At 45.3% G+C, this 24370-nt stretch overlaps 1 protein-coding gene across 1 annotated transcript in view; it reads left to right on the forward strand.

Moving 5' to 3' along the window:
• ADCK1 (aarF domain containing kinase 1) overlaps positions 1-15027 on the forward strand; it is a gene marked incomplete at both ends in the record, with an annotated part of 72911 nt that extends 57884 nt beyond the window's left edge. Inside the window, 4 exon segments of the mRNA XM_079536810.1 lie at positions 10192-10341; positions 10581-10778; positions 14132-14325; positions 14859-15027. Of these exon segments, the coding sequence (XP_079392936.1) occupies positions 10192-10341; positions 10581-10778; positions 14132-14325; positions 14859-15027 (711 nt within the window).
• Between the last annotated feature and the right edge of the window lie 9343 nt (positions 15028-24370).

Raw genomic sequence — 24370 nt, forward strand, 5'->3', positions numbered from 1 at the left:
GTAGGTTCCTGCATGATGCGTCATTGTGTGACTCAGAAGAACATGATAGCTGGTGGACTTCTCCGTCACTTGAAATTTAAAAAGCCTAGTTAGACTTCAGAACAACCAGTCAGCTCCATTCTCCCAGACAAAACAACTGGTCAAAAGTGAGTTGTTTCTTTGAGCAAATATATCTTACATAAGCCCTTTTCTGCTATATGGGCAAAGGTCAAATCTGGTCCGCAGCACTTAGATACAAGACTAAATATTTCTCAATATCCAGCCTTGAAGTAGGCTCATTTTGATGCCTTAGCAGGAGGACTCTTGAACCATATTTACATACGCATTTTGGGCAGGGCTTCCTCAGAGTTCTTGGACAGAAGATCTATTCTGAGACTGAGGTAACCAGCCCAGCAGATCCGCTTGACACTTTGGTTGTTTGCTACCTCCAGCAGTTTGAGAATTCAAAGTTGTATGGAGAAGCCCAGGGAAGTGCATTCTTGGCAATCTTCCAGGGCTTTCTCCAGACAGCCAATGTGGAAAACTCAATAACTGCAGCTTTTCAATGGGATATTTTGCTGAGAGTATATGTCAAAATCAAGTACAGAAGAAGCTGACTTCATTTTTTTTTTTTTTTTTTTTCCCCTAACTTTCAGGGGTCTTTGCTTTAATAGAAGAGATTTAGAACCTTTAGATTTAGAAAATTGAGCTCTTGTTTTTGTTCATCTATTCCTTTGGGAAGGTTGCTTTGTGATACCTTGGCAGGATAGGTTCCATGCAGCAATGAAACCACGTATTTTACTGACCTGTAAAAATGTAATTATAAAAAAGTTGTCAACAAATTTTTATTATGGCAAAGTATAAGCTGTGGAGGTTTCTGGTAGTCTGTCATGTGTGTGATGTTACTCATCTCAGTGGTAGAATCACACATTTCTGCTGACTGTTTCAGTGCCTGTGCTGAGCCGTTCTTCCTTTCTTTCTCTCCCTGCTCCTCCAAATTGATGATCATCTTTTCCTGACTGCCAATAAAGTAACAGTACAAAAGAGAGGGCACCAGCCCTGTGAGAAGTATATGATGAGGTATAAGGTCTGTTACTATGGCCACAGTAAGGTGAGGTAGGAATGGTGTGAGATGCAGCAGATGGGAACAGGTATGACCAAAGTCCAGTATTTGCTGCTGCTTGATGCTATGGGTAAGGATCTACATGGTGTGGTGGCAAAATGAGCAAAAGGCGGCAGGCACTGAAAGGAACTTGTGGAGGGGGTGGCAACAAAAGTTCCAAAACTACGATGTGACTTATACAGCAGTTTTTGTTTTCAAGAGATGCATTAGTTCCCCATATATCGCTTCAATCTGTTTGTCAATCCTTCTATCACCTTACTCCATTTTGTTTTACTGAGCTGAGAAAGAGGGGTATTCAGTAAGCAGGATTTCTCTTTTGTGACAACGCAGCCTTGAAATCAAGCTGAGCTTCTCTTCTTTAAATGGAAAAGATCCCTGAGGTGAAAGCTCCCTTCAAACCAGGTTACTGACATTTACTTAATACCGTCTGTAGCAGGATTATCATTAAAGCTGCCCAAGAGCACATTAATCTCTCTGGATCCGTCCAAGCGCTAGACTGTAATGGCATTTAATCAGAGAAGGCTTTGATTTCTATAGACAAGTGCAAACACTGAAATATCTGCCTGTGTAACAGTTACTTATTCATGTGCAAGTGTAGCAGAGGATGAGAATGCAGCTGGGGTATTGACAGTGAGCTGGAGAGGGGAGTTATGAAGAAATAAGCTGGTATGAATTTTGAGAGAAGTCCAGGCCGTGGTGGGTTGAAAAAGGCACCACTTGGAAACTGAATCATTCTTGTCTTAAGACATTATTTACGTTCTTGCTTGGGAAGATATATTTGGAGGATGTGAGTAGAGCAGAGAAGGAAGGAAAAATGGTCTGTGGAGCTCTCAGCGCATTTGTAGCATACCATATAAAGAGGGAAGGAAGCAGAGCATGTACTTCTAAAGAAGACCCAAGTGGCACAAATGCTTCTTTTACACCCATTCTGATTTTATCTGATCAATTTAGAGAGATTTTGTCCATATACAAATTTTGATATTATCTTTGATCTGCTGCATAGGTGTCCACCCTATCCATTATTTTAGATACTTTGGTATCTAAAAGCCTATTTTAGTAGAGGCTGCTGGGTCAGCAGGCTGAGGGAGCTGTGAAGCTTGCACATGTGCACATGCCATATTGCTTTCAACTAACCAGCCAGTTCAGGTAGTCAAGTGGAGAGTTTACCACAGAATCATAAAATTACAGAAGTCGAAAGGGACCTTGAGATCATTGAGTCCAAATCCCCTGCCAAAGCAGGTACCCTGTAGTAGATCACACAGGTAGGCATTCAGAGGGTCTTGAATATCTCCATAGAAGGAGACTCCACAGTCTCTCTGGGCAGCCTGTTCCAGTGTTCTGTCACCCTTAGTGTAAAGATATTTTTCCTCGTTTGTATGAAATTTCCTATGTTCAAGTTTTAGGCCATTACTCCTTGTTCTATTGTTGCACACCACCGAGAAGAGCCAGGCCTCATCCATCTGCCTCTTGCCTCTCTTTAGATATTTCTAAATATTTATCATGTCCCATCTCAGTCGTCTTTTCTCAAGGCTGAACACACCAATGTTACTCAGCCTTTCCTGATATGGTAGATGCTTCAGGCCTTTTATCATTTTTGTGGCCCTGCATGGGACTCTTTCCCAGAAATCCCTATCTTTTTTTGAACTGAACACAGTATTTTAAATGTCTAAATGTCACCGGGGCAGAGCAGAGGGGGAGGATCACTTCCCTTGACCTGCTGGCCACGCTCTTTTTAATGCACCCCAGGATACCTTTGGCTTTCTTGGCCACAAGGGCATGCTGCTGGCTCATCGCCAGCCTGTGCTCCATCAGGACCCCCAGGTCTTTCTCTGCAAAGCTCCTTTCCAGCAGGTCAGCCCCTAACCTGTACTGATGCATGAGGTTATTCCTTTCCAGGCGCAAGACTCTGCCCATACTCTTGTTCAGCCTTATCAGGTTCCTCCCTGCCCAACTGTGGCAGCCACTCCTCCCAGTTTTGTACCATCAGCAAACCTGCTGAGCATGGACTCTATCCCTTCATCCAGGTTGTTAATGAAGATGTTGAACAAGATCGGACCCAGCACCTGCCCCTGGGGAACAGCACTAGTCACAGGCCTCCAGCCAGACTCTGTGAAGAGCTGTGCCAATCAGCCAGTTGTCAATCTACCTCACCATCCACTCATCTCTCCCACACTTTCTAAGTTCGATAACAAGAATGTTGTGGGAGATGATGTCAGACACCTTGCTGAAGTCAAGGTGCACAACCCCTGCCTACCCAGTTGGTGATGACATCATAGAAAGCAAACATTTGTCAGGCATGATTTCCTCTTGATGAGTCCATGTTGACTACTCCTGATAACCTTCTTCTCTTCTAATTGTTTGGAGGGGATATTCACCATGATTGCCATGGGTTACGTTTGAGTCAGGTAAAGGAAATGGTGTCCTTTGCTTCAGCTTGCAAAGAGCTTTTTCAGGGACTGTGCATGATTCAGAAGTCAGTGTTTTGTCCAGCTGAGAAGTGAAAGCAAACAGCTGAGGTACTTAAGATGAGCTACTGCATGCAATTGTTGCCATCTGTCACCCCATCCTATGTGGCTTTCTGCTTCCTTCAGTTACTAAATAGAATCCTTACAGCAACTCTTAGTCTGATAAAGAGTCCAACTACCCTCCCGTAGTTAACAGCTTTGCAACTTAAAATATGCTTTTAGTGTGAAGTTTACCATTCTGCCTAGGGGCAGGAGCTGCTGTCTTGAAGCTGCCAAAATTTAAGTGGGATTTCCTAGACTGAAATCTCTTTGTCAATGCAAGTGTGGAAAACTCTCATGTCTCAAGTATTTGTACTTATAAAACTCAAGTGTTAGGTGAAATGGAGCATGGAGTTCGTGGGGAAAATGATTATTCTTATCCCTGCTGATTTAATCCAGGGAGATGCAAAAGACGCCACATAAAGAGTTAAATTACAGGTAAACCCTTATCTCGTTGAAAGTCAGTGTCAATCATCAGTGTAAATCAATTGTATATGGCTTAAGAATCTCAGCAAGTTGCTTTACATTAAACCAAGGGAAAACATATCTACACTTGAAGCCAAGCCAGTGAACCCCCTAGCCATTTGAGGTCTGGCTAATATGCAAGTAGCAATTAAACACCAACTGATCTTTTTTGTAGAAACTTACCAAATTAATCCCTCAGTTTCCTGGCCAGATAAGTCTGAGTAATTCTCTCCACTTATGTGCCATGGAAGATGGGTCACTCGATGGGAAAGCAATCTTCTCAGTTCTCAAAAGAGAGTTTGGAGCACGCTAGATGTACACCCCAGGAATCCTAAAAACTACTCCTGTATCTTAATGACAACTTATGTGTCCAGCAGTGCATAGTGATGGTGCTGCATTACAGAGCACTGTGTTTAGATCCTCACAACTGCATCAAAGAAGACAAAGTCTGAAATAGGATCTCTTGTGTGTGACCATGGAAAGGAGCCATTACAGAGCAGAGACAAAAAGCAAGCTCCAAATTGTAACTATTCCCCATCCACACCCTTTGCTAATTTGACACCAGTTTAATTGGGCAGGATTGTCCTGGCAGTATTAAGCAAACCCGTAGATGATGGCTATAATAACAACAGCAAAAGAAAGCGAAAACCCGATACACACTTCAATCCAATTAACCTTCGATTAAGGTTCCAAAATCAATGCTATTCTTTTGGCCTGAGGAGGTAATATTGAGCCCTGAGAAATGAGCTGCACAACGACCTTTACTTTTAATGAGATCAATAGAAGTTAGTGTCGCCATCTCTTAAAATAATTGGCAAATATTAAAGCCAAATTAAGGCCAGAGACTAGTATCTGCTCCCGATCTAAAGAGACAGTCACAAATGGAGGTGGGACAGGAAAGGATAATGCCCTATGAGGCATTGTAATATGGGTCTTATCAGGGCAGGCTGAGAGATCTGCTCTACAGTGACCGTGTCACAAGATTTTTTTTAATTTGCCCTTCATCTTCGTCTCAGTTGGTGCCATGGAGCCAGGACCTCTGCAGCTTGGTCAGGAGGCCATGAAAGTATCAGTGACATCTGCTGGGAGACACTAGCCAGTTGGTTACATTGCAGCTACCAACAAAGATGATATACTTGCCATCTTGTGTACATAGGCTTAAATTTGCACGCACTCATGGTGGTTTTTTTTTCTTGATAATTATTCACACTGCCCTTGTATTTGTAAGGGTATTTATTTGTGATGAGCCTTCCACTGTTTTTTTATTTGTTGTTCTGTCAGCTGGTTGTGCTGTTAAGATTTTCGTCTCTTACAGAGGCTGGTGTGTGTCTGGAGTTTTGCTGCTACGGAGTTCTTTGCTAGGGGATATGAGTTCATCAAGTAGTGGGGGACAGGAAGATAACGTTGTCTATACTTTCCAAACTGTCACCTGTAGTCCAGCAGTGCTGGGTAATACTGATGACAGCAAAGCTATGTGTATGTACAAGAAGAAATATATCACTACTGCTATCTGTGCAGCCATGCAGCTTGAGGTCCTCTGAATTAGGTGACAGAAATGCAGTTGATGTACTTGGTAAAACAGTTGGTGTGCTTCTTATGAGTCAGATAACTAGAAAAGGTGGGTAAGCCACAAGGTAGGTAAGAAATGGATAGAGGCAATTGTGGAAAAATATTACTGTAGCTGAGCTTTGCAAGGTTTGCCCTTCACACTGATTTTATTAGTGATTTCAGTAATGACCTTGACATGAGCAGAACTTTCTGAAGGAGGTTGCAGATGGCACCAATTTGGGAGGGTCTGTCACTATAGAGAAGGATTAAAGTAGCAATAGCACTTGGTGGCCTTGAGGACTGAAGTGATAGAAAGGGATAAAAATGAGAAATACCAAATGAAAAGCTATACTCTTAAAACTAATGAGAAGAGTTTCTTAAAAATGCTGGGAGTTTATCAGAGGAAAGTGACGTATTAGAATTAAATTTGGGATATTACTCAGTTGGCAGAGTGCATGTTTCCAGTATGGTGCAACTGTGTTAAAGGTAGGTTGACACCTTCAACACATCAGATAAAGGGACGTTCTGTAGAAATGGGGCTGTGCTCATGTTGTACTTATGCTGGTAATTATTGTTTCGGTAAACACACTGTTGGGGGAGAGGACAAGTTAAACTCAAGGAATTTGTTAGAAAAGGAAGCAATTGACATAAGCTGGACATGATTGAAATTAGTCTCAGATTTTGATGTCTGTACTGCATTCTTATTTTCTTGTGTATTGTAACTCAAGCAGGACTTGAGTTACAAGCCAATGCATAGGTTGCTCTGAAAGTAATGTCTGCTATTTATTTCCATGGAAAGCACAACAAATATAAAGAAAACATTAACGCTGTTTTATAGAGCAAATTCTCAGCTGCAAATCAGTTTTTTCAGCATAGTCACCATTATTAGCTATGCATTTTTGCCAGTGATAAAGAAGAGTGTGCATGCTGTGCTTGTAGAAGTCTGCACCACCACCTGCATCACTGTGCTCACATCCACTATTTGGTCTCCATAGGTATTCAGCGAGTGTCAATGAATGTCGGTGGGTGGGATCTTTTCTGCATAAAGAAATTCAACTCCACTCCTTTGCTTCATATGCACTTTCTTGTCTGGCACCATTTTGTCAGATTGCCCCTCTGCTGCTGTCTGTTGCCCAGCAACAACGTGTAACAGAATATTGGTGGGAAGGTTCAACCTCTGCTGCTGTGCCACCAGTGTCTACCTCTGACATTACAGGCCAGCATAACAAAACCAGAGGCATTAATTTTGGAGCAGTCTTCGTATAATTTACTTATTCCTCAGCTACATTTTCAAAAAGGAAAACAATGAATTGAAAACATGCAGCTTGCCTGACAGAGCGCAATGATCACGTCACGTAACGTGGCAATGGGAGGTTTTGTTTTGTTGTCTCACTTGATACCTATAGTCATCATGTTCTGGTGCTGCACAGGAGAACAAGTTGAACTTCTTTTAAGCAGTAGCATACCTTCTGGCTATGGGCAAGGACATGCTTCTGGCCAGAGACAGTCTGGTGTCATTTCGATCTATCAAGCTCAGCTCTGCTTGCTGACAAGCGTAGTTATTTTTCTTGTATGTTATGCCTGAATTGTCCCATTCTTAGTTACATCCTTTTTTACTTATATTTCTTGTAGCGCATTCAGCACTACAAGATTCTGTTTGTTTGGTATTCAAACCTTTTAAAATTGTTAGAGTGCTTCTGTTCTGCTACTCCTTAGCCACCTTCAGAATCTTCAGCTATTTTAATCCTTTTCCTAAGTAAATTCCTCCTGCATGCTGCTCATTTATTTGTTTTCTGTAAACACATTCCATGTTGTCTGAGTCTCTATTAATGAGGTGTCTTAAAGTGAATGTAGAATTCCAAGGGTGATTTTTAAATTTTTTTTTCACTACATTCAGTAGAGCAAAGCTGGTAGACCCTGGTAGTCATAAGGACCTCGTACTGAATGACAATCAGGGAGAGGAATGGTGACCTCTCCTGTCATAACATAATGTCTGTTTGTGTTTACTTTGGTTTTGCTACCGTAAATCATTGCAACCTTTTGTCTAATTTGCTCTGCACCTTCACCTCAAGGTCTTACGCAGCCTAAATGCGTGCTGAATTCCTCTCTTCACCACAGTAGAGGTTTTCATGTGTTTGTTTTCTCATTTCACCTGACTGCATTCTTCCAAAATGAATTCTTTGTAAGTTATTTATCCAGTGGCATTTTCAGTAAGAGTGCACTGAAGGCTAATACTGATGGAGTTACTGTACTAGAGAAAGCAAAACAGGGGCAAGCACATGTGGGAAATCTGGTGGCTTAGATGACAGCTCTTCCAATTGTTTCTCTACAAGTATTTTAAATACCTTATTCTCATAAATATTCAAAAATCAAACCTTGTCCTGGTCCCCTTTCACTGCTCCTTTGGGGATGTAGAAATAGAAAGCTAGGAAGCTGGTTAAAACAGAATTCGATTTTTTTTTTTAAATTTTTTCACTTAGAATGGTTAGTGAAAGTATTTTTGTCCTAAGTCTAAGAATCCTATCAGAATATCTGCATTTCAGTCCTTCAGCAAGTGTGCACGAGATAAATGTGTACAGAAAATGAAGCTATGTAAGTCTTACAGAGTTGGATATATGAAATGTCTGTATCAGAGGTCATACATAGCATATGCAGCTTTGAAAACTTAAGGGGCTATATTGCATTGAATGTATGCAAAAGGGTTGCAGTTATTTCTTAACTTTCTGTAAATATGAATTCTTTTTGTCTGAGCTATAATGACAGATCACTATTCACATTTTGCACTCTAAACCTTAGAAATATGGATCTCTAAGGAGGAGACTGTGGAACTGCTCTGGCAGCCTGTGCCAGTGCTTACCCACCACACAGTAACAAAGTGCTTCCTCATCTCTAGACGGAATCCCCCATATTCCAGTTTGTGCCCGTTGCCTCTTTTGTTGGCAATGAATGCCACTGAGAAGAGCCTAGCTCCTCTTCTTTGTACCCTCCATTCAGGCACTTACAGATGTCAATAAGGCGCCTCCGAGCCTCTTCATTTCAATCTGAACCGTCTCTTCACAAGAGAGAAGCTCCAGTCTCTTCATTTGGATGGCCTTATGTTGAACTATTTCTAGTATATTTGCGTCTCTTTCCACGGTGTCAATATTTCATACGTCTGTGTCTCTCTTGTACTGTCCTTCATTGCTTCAGTGATCTGTGCTGGTAATTCAGAAGGAAACATTTTTCCCCTCTGTCAGAACTTACGGTAATACCTATGTGGAAATAAGGAACTGCGTGACTGTGATATACCACCTGGTTGTCTGATTTGGTGTGAGGGCAGCATTCGCCATGATTCTGTAATGGCTCCAGCACTCACCTGAGGCATGGAGGGCTATCCCTCCTTGTTCTACAGTTGGTGTGCTGCAGAAACAGTTCTTATGCTTCCTTATCATTTGTAGTCACGAGAGCATTCCTCATAAGGATGGTGTTTTAGCTTGGTGGCTGGTGGTCTTCCAGTTTCTCTTCCAGGCTGTTGGTATGGAGCTTCGCATGCTTTGTCCTGATGCAGTAGTGTGGCTTTGTTCTATAGCTACCTAAAGAGGAAGTCACTGTGCTCCTCTCAGAGGCTGCTGCATATTGTAGGTGGTAAAACAAGACCTTGCCTGGCTGCCAGGCATTCTGCAGGACGCACTGGTTAGTATAACATTACCTCTGCTTATGGGGACAGCTATCTGTATGCTGCTTACACTGTGTGTCTGGTGGCATTTATAATGATTGTCTTTTAATTGGCTTGTAATTGCTTGATCAGCACTCCGTTGTGGAGCATTATGCCACTTTCTGGTGGCAGGGAGGCCTGGCAGTGGAATGTCAGGGTTGAGAGGCTTCTGTGTGACTGTGGTGAGGGATTGATCTGAGGCCCTGGTATTGTTTGTTTGCACATAGGAGGTTGTTAACTTGAATAACATCTCTGAGTGATGAGGAGCACTGATATGGAGGTATGCAGCAAAGATAGGATGATTTAAACAGCTTTCCTGTGCTGCTTCATCTTCACAGATATTATAAGTCGGATTAGTATGGGACAGAGGAAAGGAAGAGTGAAAGTGGGGAATGGTGTGATGGAGGGAGGGCAGAGGGAACCCACATTTGCTCTAGTAAGCAGATGGACAGGCTGAATCTCCTCCCACCCATTCACTTTTGGTTCCTGCTGTCATCTGTGGGTGGAAACACGAGTCCTCCTAGAACCCATCTCAGCAGCTTCTTCCACGCCTTCGTTGTTGATGTTTATCTGCCTATGTCTTCCATCTCATTTTCCTCCTCCTTACTAGAAACCCTATTCATACTCACAGATGTTTTTTCTTTTTTTATGCCAGGCAAATGTTCTAAAATAACTTCTGACTCCACAAACATCTTCATGTTGCTTCCTGTGTGGATCCTTCCCTAAGCATTCTTGATCACTTTGCAGTTGATGGCAGCATAAGGACATTGGCTTGTGCCAACCTTTTGGTCCTGCAGAGACATACAGGGTCTGCTCCTGTCCCTAGCAGGCACCCTGCTGTGGGTGGCACTGTGTGACCAGCTCCTGTTTCCTCACAGATCTCTCGCAACCTGGGAAAACTCTACAGTGAAATGATCTTTGTGAATGGCTTTGTCCACTGCGACCCACACCCAGGCAATGTGCTGGTGAAGAAGTGCCCAGACTCTGGCAAGGCCTACATTATTCTCCTGGACCATGGGCTCTACCAGGTATGTAACTGGGGGGCTTCCAGGTCTCTGCAGGGCTCCCTTGATTGAATATCAGGCTGGAAGATCATAACCAGCTGCTCTGTTGCTCCTTGAAGCCTGGATGAATTTATTTCTCCTATTTTTCCTGTAACTCTCCAAGGAAACTTCCTGACTTGGGGGATAAGGCACAGCTAGGGGACACAGTTTTCCTCCTCCTTTCTTCTCTGTGGACTTCTGAGGGGTCATGTCTTTCTCTTCAGGTGCTGAGTGAGTCATTCCGCATGGACTACTGCCGCCTTTGGCAGGCCCTTATCAAGGCTGACATGAAGAGGGTGCAGAAGTACAGCCGGCGGCTCGGGGCAGGGGATTTGTACCCTCTCTTTGCCTGCATGCTCACCGCCAGGTCCTGGGAGTCTGTCAACAGGGGAATTGACCAGTCACCAGTCTCAGCCAGTGAGGTAGGACTCATGGGCCCTTCCGTACTGGGAGTCCTTCCTTGGATAGTTTTCCCTTGTTTTAACCACTTGCACTGGTGCTATCGCAGTGATGTTGGATAACCCTTTGCATGTCCATGGCAAATTCTGCATTTACAGCTAAGCTAGAAAAAAGTGAGGAATTTTTCTGCAATGTGTTTTATAGTGGCTGAACTTAATTTCCCAGTTTCACTTGTCATGGGCTGCTTAAATTTTGTACGATATTTTAATGGGTTAATTCACCAGTTCTGGGAAGGCAAATCAGCCTTTTCTTAAAAAGAAGTGTTTAATGCAGCTGTGCAGGCAACCAGCAAGGAGGATAGGATGAGGCAGAGGAGACATAAAGGCTTAGTGGGAAGAAGACATGAGAAGGGTAATGCATTATCACTATTCATGTAAATGACTATCAGCACTGATACAAACTCCTAAAAACCCTTGGAAATTACCTTCCAATCACAAAACCTATTAACTTGAAGTCAAGGTTGCTTAACTGCAGGTTCTGTCAACTCAATCACTACAAATGTGGGAAATTGCGACTTACATTCTTCCCCCCCTTCCCTATCTGCACATGCTGGGATCCTTCTCACACCTCCTAGCGCTCGTTACGTGCACGCAGTGCCTTAAGAATAGTAGCAGCTCCTGCCAGCTGTGCTTTTTTTAGAGATGAGCATATACTGATGTGATTTCAGTGTCTGTAGGGAGAAATATGTTGTATTCTATGTTTTGTTCTTATCTGCAAACATTTGTTGTAGATAGGATGATAATGATTTAAGTAGCATTAAAATATTGCTCTGTTAAATTCTCTTCTGGAAATCCCTTTGGGTTGGCATTTCATTTTGGTGGATGTGGCTGAATTTGCTCTGCTGGCTTGCTGTTACACACAGTAGTGAATAGGCCAGATACTTTGAGTAAAAGAACACCCCTGGTAACTTGATTGCTTCCTACCTAAGTTAATTTTGTGCATATTAGAAATGATTTAATGACTGTTTAGCAGATCTGTGCTTTGGTCTGTTGAGTTCTGAAGCTGATAGCTCCAGAAAAAAAAAAAAGTAGGGGCACTAAAGTGAACCAACACAGTGCTGACTACACGGCTAATACTTCAAGGCCAGTGTTGAATCTGAGCTAGTAAGCAATGTTTATCCTAAACCGGCTTATGTAAGTTATGCTAGAGATATAACCATGGCCGCATGGTGCCTTGTGTGGGCTAACGAACTTTGTCAGAACTGGATTGCTTGTATGGAGCCAGCTCTGTTGGCTCTGCCTACATGACACAATTAATGCTGAAACTAGATAATCCTGTAGCAGATAATGGGGAGCTGAGCAGATTTACTGTGGCATTAGGAAATGAGCTGCTGTTTGCCCTTAGTTTAGAGGTGAATTTGGAAGATTGTATCAGCCGGGAAAGCCAAGTGGCTCTGGTAGGCAGCTGCCATCAGCTAGGGGCTTGTGAGAGGGTGCATGAGGGTGGATTGACAGGAGAATGTTCTGTGAGACCCTCCTGATACAAAATCTTAGTTGCAGTGCTATGTCCAATCTGGGGCACTGCCTCTGGAGGAAGGTTTGATGAAATTTGGGAGAGGCCAGTGGGAAGCTATGAGGACTGGTGGTCAAGCAGATCTAACTCAGGAGGTAAGTCAGGGCAGAAGCAATCTAGAAAAGTTCAGGCTGAGAATTTGTGTGTGTGATTTCAGTCTGTTAAAGACTGCTGCAAGCAGGACAGGAAGTAATGGGCATAAAATTTCAGCTAAGAAGATTTGGGTAAGAATATGAGAAAAGCCAGATCTAATGGAAAGGGTAGTGAGATACTGGTGCAGTGGTCTGGGGAGGATGCTAGTCACATCACTGGGGAGTTTTAAGGAGAGGCTGGGCAAATGTGTGAGGATTTCTCTAGGTGTAGTTGTTCATGCCTAAAGCCAAGGCAGGCAGCTGACTGCTCAAAGTGGCTGCTAGCCCTATCTCATCAGATTTTATGATTGCGTTTTGCTGCATCCCACAGCTGTCTCTGTGATTGCAGCCAAGGGGCTTTTCTCAGGTCCTGAGGCACATCTCAATTCTTCCTCCGTGTGCAGGCTTCACTCCTGATAGAAAATGGCAGTTCTGATGACAGATCATGTGGCTGCTTTGTGGTGTGTACAAACAGCTGGAGCTAAAAATACAAAGAGAAGAAAGAGAAAATAAAACTTCTTTGTGGAAGATAAAGTACCCTCTGCTGTGGTGCTGGTGAGGATAATGAATATCAGCAGAGAATTTTCTGCCAACGAAAAGTGGAATGAAACATTTAACATTTAGGAGAAGTGAGCATCTTCCATCTGAAGCTTTATGTGTTTGTTCAGCAATAGAGCCAGAACATCATTTATAATTTATTTGTCAACACCAAAGCGACCATGGTGGTGCTTGAGCTAGATACACCTATGACCACCATGGCCTGCATACTGCTTTTGTGTGGGCTTTTTCCTCTGTATTGAGTCTTAAGTTTGCAAAAGTTGAGTATGAGATCTCATATCATGAAGTACGTACACATACACACAATCTGTCATTCCATAGGAGAGAATGTTTTATAGCAATCCTTTCCCTTCCTTACAGAGGACCCTCTCTCTCTTTAAGAAGTCATTTACTACTCTCTACATCTGTCCTGTTGGATTCTGGCTATTTTAAGTGTTTCAGGGACTTTTTGGGGGGTTTACCAATTCATGTCATGGCCTTTGTAGGAAGAGGTAAGAGCAGAGTATATATGGAATCAGATCTACCATCCTGTCCTACATTTCCTGGAGTGATGGTGAAACTGTCAGATGTAAGAAGCAGCAGGCCTGAGGCAGAGGGCTGGCTGTTGTATGTGCTACAATAGTAGCCATCTTACATGGTTCAAGCTTGTCAGTAATTGCTGAGCTGTGCTATCCTAGGTTAGTTTATTTGTAAGCTGGGGAGCTGAAGAAAAGGAAAGATCTCTGTGTGTGCCTTGATTTTTGTACTTTCAATATCTGATCATGGCTGCTGTGAGACAAAATATAGGTGCGTCAGACCAAGGGTCCTACAAATTACAGTTTTATGATATTTTGGGTTAACGTGAAGGTATGCATAATGCTTTCTCACCTTCACTCAGTTGTGTTGAAAACAAGGATTAAACGGGGCCTTGGAAATAGCTTTACCAGTAAATCACAAAGCCTTCAGTTTCATGGGACAGCAGAACACACGTGACATGAACCAGCCTGGTTGTTTTTGCTTTTTAGTACCTGGTAAAATGCTGTCTCCTCCTTGCAAATCTCAGTTGTGTCTGGACATGAGTTTCCCACACTCAGCTTTTCTGTCCTTTCTCCCTGACATGACCTGGCTGAATGCAGGATGTGGAGATCCGGTCCAATGCTGCTGCTTACCTACCCCAGATCACCCAGCTTCTCAACAGTGTCCCCCGCCAGATGCTGCTGCTGCTGAAGACCAATGACTTATTAAGGGGAATTGAGTCAGCTCTGCATACGCGGGCCAGTGCCAGTTCCTTCCTCAACATGTCTCGCTGCTGCATCAGAGCCGTGTCTACGTAAGTCTTTTTTCCAGACATCGCAGCCCAGACACAGAGCAGCCTCCAGATATGGAAGGCTGGCTGCCCTCTGAGGGCTAAGGGGAATCCTAGGGCCAGCAGGCCAACGGACCAGTCTCACAGCAAGTATGTGAGCAAGCAGTGGTGTCAGGATTGCTGGAGTGCTACAAATGTGCAGCCAGTGAAGGCTACAGCGGTATGCACCTGTCCTTGTTGAAGTAAAGCTGGGCATGGAGGGAGAGGACTCCATGGCCTTGGGCACTGTATGTAGTGCAAAGGGAACTGGGTTCATGCGAGAGCAGGCTGCCTCTTCTACCAAATTTGTGCCAGAAAAGGAGACTCCAATTCCTCAGGAACTTCTGTTTGGAGAAAATCTGTACTCCTAGGAGACCTGACAGCTGGTGATTATCCAGGAGTGGGACAGTCTACTCCCCTGGGAAGGGTTGGTTGTACGGAAGGAAATTGTAGGATAGGCCATCTTCCTGTTGGGCTGTGTCCTGCTGGATCTAATGCAGCTGTTTCTCTCGTTCTAGGTATCAGAGGAGCAAAAGTCACTCAATTTTCAGGAGAATCCACATCTCACTCACAGAAGCACTGAGTCTATGGCAGATCAACTTGTATGAACTCTTTCTGTGGCTGAAAGGGTCTGGTCTGGGAAACTGGGTCATTGCTTTCCTGAGCCGGATGCACCATTCCACGTAACTGACATGAACTGATGGGAGAGGCTCAAGTGTTCCCGCCCTCACTTCTACTCTCCATGGCACATTTGCATTTATGATTTTTTCTGTCTGTTCTGTGGGCTATTCTTGGGTCTTGCTCCTTGTTACATGCTGCACTGTCCTTGCTTGTTACAACACAGCTTTCTCTGTGGCAGCAAGATGTGGAGTAGGTATGAGGGTTCTGCTGCTTTATAGTTTAGGAAAGGAAGGTGTGGTATACTGTGTGTCAGGAAAGGCATAGTACTTTCTGTCCCCATTTGAACTGGGGAAATTCCACACAGATTCCAGTGGTACCGCACTGGAAGCAAAAGACTTTTCTAGGCTCTTTCTTAAACAATCTTACAAAATTAAAAAAAATCACTGCCCTGCCTAGAATACCCCCAAACCCCATCCCTTTAAATTCCAATATGATGTATTTTAGCTATTGCAGAGTCTCCCTAGTCTAACATCTGCTCAAATGTGCAGAGAGTTTCTCAGAGAGAAGTGAGACCTTGTGGAGAGCTGGCATTATGGCTTCTACTTCCAGCCCTAGGGCACCCTAATGGTGAGAACAGTGGACTGGAACCCTGGCTTCCTGAGGTTCATCTCTTCTGTTGTCAGCAAGTGCCTGTGTGGTTTTGGACTTTTTCAGTCCTGTTTCCTTGCAGTTGTAATGAAGGAGACAGTGGTCCTATGGTTTGTGATTTTTTTTTTTTCTTTTTTCAAAAATCAGGGATAGCAAGAGGAAGGACAACTCAGGGCTCTGAAGCTGCTGGTAATGTATGTGTACTGTACAGATACTGCCACACAGCCAAAATAAATGTGTTGCATTAAAGACATTTGTAGGAAGGATGCCAAGCTCTGTACTCAGGGTGATATTGTGACCTCTAACCTCAAACCTGTCTCCAGGGGAGTGAGTGATGCAAGGCAGTGCTTGTTAACTGCGAGGTGAATGAAATACCATCTTGGTCCTTCCTCTGCTCAACCAGTTTGTTCCACATCCCGATCCTCTGCTGTTGCATCAAGTGTGTTGGGATGGAGTGGAGGAGTGGTTACCATCCCCCTGGTAGGACACACCACTCCTGGCCAGCCAGATCCATGCCATGCCTGCCTCCTCACTGTCTGCAGAAGTGTGCTGCAGCACATCTGTGAGATGTCAGCATCCCCATGCTGCGCATTGAGCATTTTGCCTTGTCACTGCCTGTGACATTTCACTGCTCTTGCCTCAGATGAAAACCTGCCACTTGCTCGGTGGTGCAAGTGACAGATCTGATGACTCTCACTGCAACTGTGGGATGGTTACCAAGAAGTCTTGCCCAGTGGTATCTCTTTTGCTGATCCTAGGAGGTGACCCCGCTGTTTGTGAGGATTCCACTAGTCAGCAAGATGGAGGTGGCTGCTGAAGTCATTTCAGCTATTTCATCAGCTGTCTTGGTGAAAAAGGGGCTCCATGCTGAGTAGCAAAGATTGAATGGGAATGTTCCTTCGCTGCCACTAAGCTTGTTCAGGTTTGGCTGAGGTTCCCTGAATCATTAAGGCTGTGCCTGAGAGTAAGGCACAAAAAAGGCCTCCCATCTTCATACAGCTTCCCAGTTTGCACAGTTGTGAAACATCACCTTGCAGTATGTCCACTCGTGTGTGAAGGGAATCATGGGACAGAAGTGTGGGTAAGTACCTGTGTGAGTCCTCAGTGAACTGACTCTCTTACTGGCTGTGCAGAAGAGGGAATGGATTTATTCACAAAAGGTACCTGACTGCATGTGCACTTGGACATATTGAGTTAGTGACTGTGGAAATGTGGCTTGCGACAGTGACTGCGTGTTTTTGGTCTCCTATGCAGTCAATTGCTTGAGCCTTCCCTATGATGGGGACAAGCAGGAGTGATGTGCTTTCCCATCTTTGCTAAGCATGAAAACAGAAAGCAAACTAAGACCAAATGTCCTCACAAAGCTTGTCCCTCACCTGTGCAGTGACAGGTCAGAGATTCTCCCTGCTTCTGGGTTGTGTAATAGCATCAGGGAATAGAGTGGAGGTGACTGCAACGACGAGACTCCTGAGTCGACATGAAGTCACAGGAATCCCAAGGTAGTGATCCTGCAGTCTGGATGTGAGTAAACTGGTCATGTGAGCAGTCTTGCTGAATCAGTACCTTTCTTGGGCAGTTAAAGCTGGTAGCCTGGCCGCTGGGGGATATGCCTGTCTCATTCTCTTCACAAGCAGAGCTATGCTCAAAAAACTGGTCAAATGCACTGAGTCACCTACTGTGCAGCCCCTTCTCTTTTAGCTGCCTCTGCAAAAACTGTTGCTTAGCCCTGTCTAGATATAATGACCAGAGCACTGTTTGGATCTCTCAAAGATCTGTGAAAGCTCATTCCTTAATGGGATCCTAGTCATATGACTCATTTCCTGAGGATCCTGCAGCTGATATCTGCATGGATTGCTGAACCACAGCCTGCTCCCAGCCAAGCCTGTTCTTTCATCCCACCAAGACCCAGCTACACAACTGCTAACAATGCTGCTTGAGGAAGGTGCGAGCTCTAAAAGTGGAAGGGTGTCATCAGTCCCTCAGACTCATTTTTGGCAGCATGCAGCAGTCAGACAGCAGGATATGTTTGAAAGAGCTTTGTCTATTGACATTAGTTTCTGCCGGGAGGCTGTGTGCGGCAGAATTAGCAGTGGGACTCCTCAGTCAGTTTTGCTCAGCTCTCTCCCTTCCCACAGTCAATCAATGAGAGTTTGCCTGAGGAAAGAACAAGCAAACACCCAGCATTTGACCCTTTAACATTTTTGCTTTGTCTTTTTGCTGAATGCTCTCAAAGGTGAATCTGTTAAAAGGGTTTTGAAAAGACACCTCCTCATCCCAACTGTGCTTGTCGAACATGGATAACCTGCATCAGTTCTGTGCACTTGGCTTCTCCCTCCAACCTGCATTTATTGGTGTTCTCACCGCCAGCAAATGCAGTCTTTGCTGTTCTGCTTGCAAGTTGACACTCTGCCTGGGTTTAGCTGTGAATGAACTGCTCTCTGCTTGGTGCAGGTATTGAGCATTTGCTTTAAAGCAGACTCCTGAACGCACAGACTCTTTCTCAGGACAGACAACTGGGGTGGTTAAGCTGAAGCCAGAGATGCAAAACTAATGTGCCACTTTCTGCTCCCATGGTATGAAATACTGCATTATAGCTTGCTAATGTCTCCCTTCCTAATAGCTCTCGGTGCTCTCAGAGGTGCTGAGAAGGCAAAAAAGCCTTCCAACTGATATTTAAACGTGCATCACTGGGTTGGCTTAAGGTGGAAAACGGGGGTAGTCAGTCAGAATGATGTTGCCTTGCAAAGCTGTGCAGGAGTTTAGGGTTGCAAGTGAACAGGTTTCTTTCATAACCAAATCAAAAAGTGAGAGAGCATTAGTTCAAGCTAAGCACCAGAGCTTTACCTAACATGTCCAGTGAATTTTAATGACAATGGGTTGGCTGCATACAGATGTACAGATTTAGGCTGCGCTGTGCTGCCATCTTGGAGGACTTGTGAACCTGGTGCAGTCACAGTGTAGAGGCTTTCCAAACAAGCCACTGTCTGCATCTCATAGCATGTGAACTGCAACCAGCACTCAGCCAGGCCACCACTGAAGTTGATTCCAAATGGGGTTGTTAGGGCTACGTAACTCTTGGTATGGTTCTTGCCTCTAGCTACTGCTTCAGTCCATTTCCCCTCTACAACTGTCTCTGGAGGCAACAGCCACTCCACACTCACTGCCTCTTACTATGCTACATGTGGTCAACCTGCAAAGCCCAAAGGCTTTCTGCTTCTGGTTTGCTGATCTTCATGCACTCCTGGCTGGGCAGGCAATGGCCATTCTGCCCCACTGCCTGCGAGAGGGACCAGCTCTGGCAGCTTCATTGTGAGCCATTAATAGCCGTGCTGGGCAGTCCTGCCAGGCTGCAGGCAGCTCTTTGGAGAGCAGCACAAGGTTCCGTGTGATGCTGTGTGCTCCCAGCAGTTAATGTTTCTAGCTCAGATTGGGAGCTTGAGGTTTGGAAGGGAGGAGACTTGAAGGAAGGAAAAAGGAAAAATAAAGATGTGCCATCTTTCCCATTTAGTTAGTAAATACCCAAAACTGTTGTGTCTGTAAGCTGATGCATAATCTTTAAAAGCTTCTGGTCTGCTCTACGTGCTTTTTGTTTTGCAGGTTGCCCGGACACAAGCAGACAAAGTGAAGAGTTCCCCTCCCGCAACCCCACATGCCACTGCAGTGTGGTGTAATGCTGAGGCACAGCCATTTGCAGGCATCTTTGAGCTTTTTTTTTTGGCTCTGTCTCTGTGGAGCTTTCATGTGGCTGTTATCCTCTCTCCTCCATATGAGACTGGGGGCTCTCCTGAGCTTTTTGTTCCAGCTGGTCAGCTAGCAGCTGTCACTCGCTGGGGATGCAGGCTGGTGCATTTGAAGCCCTCAGCTTGGGGCCTGTCTTGGCTCCCTGTGGTACAGAGCTGGGAGGCTTGGCACGGCTCTGCAGTCCCTCTTGGCCACCTGGCTCTAGCTCCACCAACATGCCTGCAGGCTGGGGACATCCTTGTTATTCCAGGCATTTGCTCAGGACTGTGAAAGAGCTGGAGAGTAGAGAGTGGCATCAGTAATTCATGAATTACCCTCCTGAGAAATGTTATCCTTCCCAAACATCATGCAGGTGACAGTAAAATTCCCTGACTTCTTACTTCATGAAGAGTCACTAGAGCCTTTCTCCTGAAAAGAGAGACCAGCAAAGTCGTAGCCCTGCTGAAAAGGAGCAGGAGGGGGTTGTGGTGGACCCACATAAGCATGAGCTTGCAGTGTGTTCTCGTTTATACTGGTGGAAGTCACATCCTTGGTTATATCAGGAGCATGGCTGGATTGTTGTACTCTTCTGTTTGGTGCTGGTGAGTCCACACCTGAACCATTGTTCCCCTTTTGAGTCTCTCATGTCAAGAGGATGTTGATAAACTGGGCAGGGTCTGTTGGAGGGCTATCAGCATGGCCAGGACTTGCTTCCTACAGCCTGAGAAGGAGATGGGCTTATTAAGTCTGGCAAAGGTGAAGCAAAGGGATGTCCTGATAATGGGTAACAACTGAGAAGAAGTTAGAGAGACAACAGAGCCAAAATCATCTTGGCAGTGCCAGATAATTTAATGTGGGCCAATGGCCACAAGTTATGCCTTGGACAATTGAACTGGAACCAAGGAGAAAGTTCCCCACCCTGGGCTTGTCTTTCCTCTGAAATAATGCCCAGGCCGGTGCTTGCCAGCCATTTTGTTTGGTTTTGTTGCAGACTGGCTGTGAGTCTGGGTGCCCTGGCTTGAAGCCAGGCTGGGTTACTTACCTTGCAGCTTGAATTGCCCAGCATTTCTCAGTTCCTTCTTAGATGAAACCCGCATGTTTTGGTGCATTCATGTGAAGGTTCTGTGTGCTCCTCTCCAGGATCCTGCTGGGAGCCCACTTATGCCAAGGCTGCCTGAAGCTTTAAAATAGGAGTAAATTCTGCTTGCATCCGGATGAAGTCTTCCTGAGTGAGCTGAAGGGATGTTAAGTGACCTTTGTGTGGTGGGAATTGGGGCCCATGCTGGAAACACCCATTGTTTCTTCATTTGAGGGTGTTTGAGCCCCTTGCAGGAGCTGCATACAACTGAGACCTTCCCTGCATTTCCTTGGGAGGCTGCAGCCAGTTCTTGGAAGTGTAGTGATCCAAGTCTCTGTCATCTCCAGGAATCATTGCAGTGTGTTCACCCTCAGCTAAGCTTGAAGGATCTCTGAAAGTTGCAGCTCAAGCAAGAGGTGATTCTGCACTTCTCTGTGTGGCTTCCACTAAACCTGTGACATGTTCAGGAGCACCAGCCTCCTTCAGGAGCTTCAGTGAAGCTCAAAATTACGTTCTCAAAAGGGAGCTGCCTTTCTGAGTTGCCTTGTGTGACACAGAGAGCTTCCCTCTGCTTGGAGTTCTCCGTGACACTTCAGATCAGTGGCAGTGTCAGATCACTGGCTGCAGTCTTTGCATAGCTTCCCTCTTGACCCAACTTGCTGCATTCCAGGTATTCTCACTTTCAGTGTTCTGTTAAAAACTGTTCATTCAACCATTCAGCCTGCACAATATAGAGTAGGAAGGAGGAGGTTTTTTTTTTTTGTGTGTGTGTGTGTGTGTGCGCATGCATGCAAAATGCAGGTTAGCTGCTAGTTTGCAGCCCTGCAGCTGTAGGTTTAGTGTGGATGTAAGTGACCAAGCAAATGTCTATCCAGTGTGGTTGTCCCTGCAGGCTGTCTTCTGTGGTGTCTGTGGACTGCAGGTTCCTCTGGCCTCTCAGTTGACTGCCTCATAATGCCTCTGACTTTAATAAACCAATGACAGAAGAGGTTGCTAAATGGTAGCTAATAAATAAAGTGACATGCACTAAGTCTGGTAATATAATATTTCTCCTAAAGAAAATATGAAAAATAGTAATCACAGCCATTGTTATTACTATCTTGTCCTTTGTCAGGCTTAAACTATCCATCATGCTGATAAGGCTGAAAGGAATGCCCAGCAATGTAAGATGCATACATCACAGAAGATGCACTGGAGATGAGCAGTAGAAAGCTGCTCTGCAACAGAATGTATGGAAGGCTGAACAGCATGGTGGCATGGGCTGGGGGTTTGCTTTGGTGTGTCAGCACACCTGGAACACACAGGTGTGAGCCGGGGCCGCGGGAGGATTGTTTTATGTGGTGAAGGGCCACAAGAAGCCACTGATGGCTGTGCCTTGCAGTTTCCTGCTGTGGAGGCAGGCTGTGGGGCCAGGCAGGGTGCTGCAGTGGGCCCCTGCGGCCTACACAGAGGCCTTCCGGGAGGCAGGTGAAGCACCGGGCAGCCATGCCTGAGGGCTCTGCCTGTCCTTGCAGCTGCAGATCCTGCAGGCCAACACCTCTGGGACTCCTGTCCCATCCCCCAGGCAGTGACTGGGGCAATTACCCATCCATGGTGGTTAATTAGCACTGCTGGCCTCCCCACACGCACCGCTGGAGGTTCGCCCAAAATGAGCTGTCATGGGTGCCATGAAGAGGTGAGTGCGGCCGCCATTGTGAATGCGCTTCTTGTTTGTCTTTTCAGTGCCGAAATCCTGTCAGTGAGGAGAAGCGATAATAACATGCTATTAAGTTCTTTTTGGATAATGTAATTCAGGAGTCAGGAGGCAGTTTGGTCATTTATGCCTTTGAAAAGCTCGGAATAATTTCCAGTGTCATTATCTTCCCTTTTAAAGAGCCCATCTCAGACATCAATACACAGAGCCCCTCAGTGCCTCATATTGCTTTTGTAGTTTTCTCCCACCTTTTGTTCTTTTCTCAGAGTTTTCAAGGATTTTGTTTTTGTTTCCAGTCAGCCACGTACCCTGAAACATGCACCACACCCCACCTTTCTGGTTTCTGTAGCTCTTTTCCCCTTTGTTATCTGCTTGGGAGCTCATTCCTGTTTCATTTCACTGTTTCAGGCAAGGGATGGGGAGTGGCTGCTACACAGTCCCACATCACCACCCAGACCTCTGGGCAGTGGTGAGGGGTGGGCACAGCATCTTCAGCCTCACTGCCACAGCACGCGGGCATGGCCTTGGCAGGTGAGTTGCGTGTAGGGCGTGATGCATCATTACTTGCTTTGCTCATGCTTTTGTCCACTGTGTGCTTCTGTGTAAGCGGTTAATAGGCATTTTTGCCCTGAAATAGCCCCCAGGATAATGGAGTACAGCGGCTCCTCTGCAGATGCAGCTTACACTGTGGGCATGAAAACAGGCAGATGTCTCCTAGTGAATGCAGCAAAAATTACTACCCAGAACTGGGGCAGGAAAAAAACCTGGCTCTTCTGCATACGGAGGGCACAACTGAAGGGGAGAGTTTTATTCATTAAATTAATTGGCAGCAGTCTCTGAAATATCAGCCTTGGCCTTAAGATTGCTTCTAGTCTTGGAAAGTAACCTAGCTCTTCTGGTTTTAGAAGATGGTATACGACTCCTATTTTCAGTGTGCTGGCACTGCTGAGGTTTCAGTGCAAATGGGAGGGCTAATGCCCTTCTATGGGCTGCCTTTTCCTTTCCAAAGGGAAATGTGTTCTCCCAAACTTAGTACAAAAGATCTGCAGGGATCTGAACTCAGTCATAGGCTTATAGAATATCCCGAGTTGGAAGGAACCTGTATCATTGAGTCCGACGTCTTCTGAAGGAACTGGCTGGCACTCACGTACCAGAACAGCCTTTGCTGGAGTCAGGGTGTGACCTGGCGTGAGCTTATTTGCAGAGATGGTGTGGGAAGTTTTGCACAGGAAGCAGAAACATTAGCAACAACACATGGCCTCATTAGGGGGTTGGCTGAGCATTGCTAGCATGGAGTATAAGGTTTCCTTGGGTGTGAAGAGGAATGAGGATGCTCTTTCCTTTATGAGGGATGAATAGGTCTCTTAAATATTTGTGATGGTCTCAGACTTTAATTCACGGTTCAGTGCTAGTATTACCAAGAAGGAAACCACGCAAGCAAATGGTGTATCAAATACATCTGATCATAGACAGCCATGCATTTCATTTTGCCCAAAGAACGTGGAGCAGAGACCTGCTGTTGGCCCAGCTGTGACAGGCTGTGCCAGCCTCCATTGCCTTGTCCAAGTGACCCTGTCAGCATGGAAGTAGGTGAAATAGTTGCTGTAGCCTGGCACATTCACCTGGCTTCTTCCAGCAGTGTGTTTGTGTGGACAATGGTCAGAGAAGGACAGAGTGCTCAGACCTATGAAGAAGGGCTGAGTGAACTGGGTCTGTTCAGCCTTGAGAAAAGAAGGCTGAGAGGGGACCTGATCCAGGTCTATAAGCATCTAAAGTGTGGGGGGCAGAATGGCGAGGCTGAACTCTTTTCAGTGGTGAATGGAGGCAGGACAAGGGGAAACGGCTGGAAACTGCAGCATAGGAAGTTCTGCACAAACGTGCGCAAGAACTTCTTTACAGTGAGGTGACGGAGCACTGGAACAGGCTGCCCAGGGAGGTGGTGGAGTCTCCTTCTGTAGAGATATTCAAGACCTGCCTGGATGCCTACCTGTGCGACCTGGTGTAGGGAACCTGCTTTGGCAGGGGGGTTGGACTCGATGATCTCTGGAGGTCCCTTCCAACCCCTACAATTCTGTGATCTAAGAGAGAATATCACAGCCTGGAGAGCAAAAGGAAGCAAAGAAGAAAATAAAAGCACAGGGAAAAAGTCAAGGGCTCTTGTTTGCTAGGACAGTCAGAGCAGGGCTGGTGTATTAAAGCAGGATGGACTCAGCCAGCACCATTACCCTCCTTTTGTCATTGATTTCTCACGTGTTCAGTGGAAAAGAGCT

The sequence above is a fragment of the Tetrao urogallus genome (assembly GCF_951394365.1).
Source record: "Tetrao urogallus genome assembly, chromosome: 6".
In the NCBI taxonomy this organism is placed as follows: domain Eukaryota; kingdom Metazoa; phylum Chordata; class Aves; order Galliformes; family Phasianidae; genus Tetrao; species Tetrao urogallus.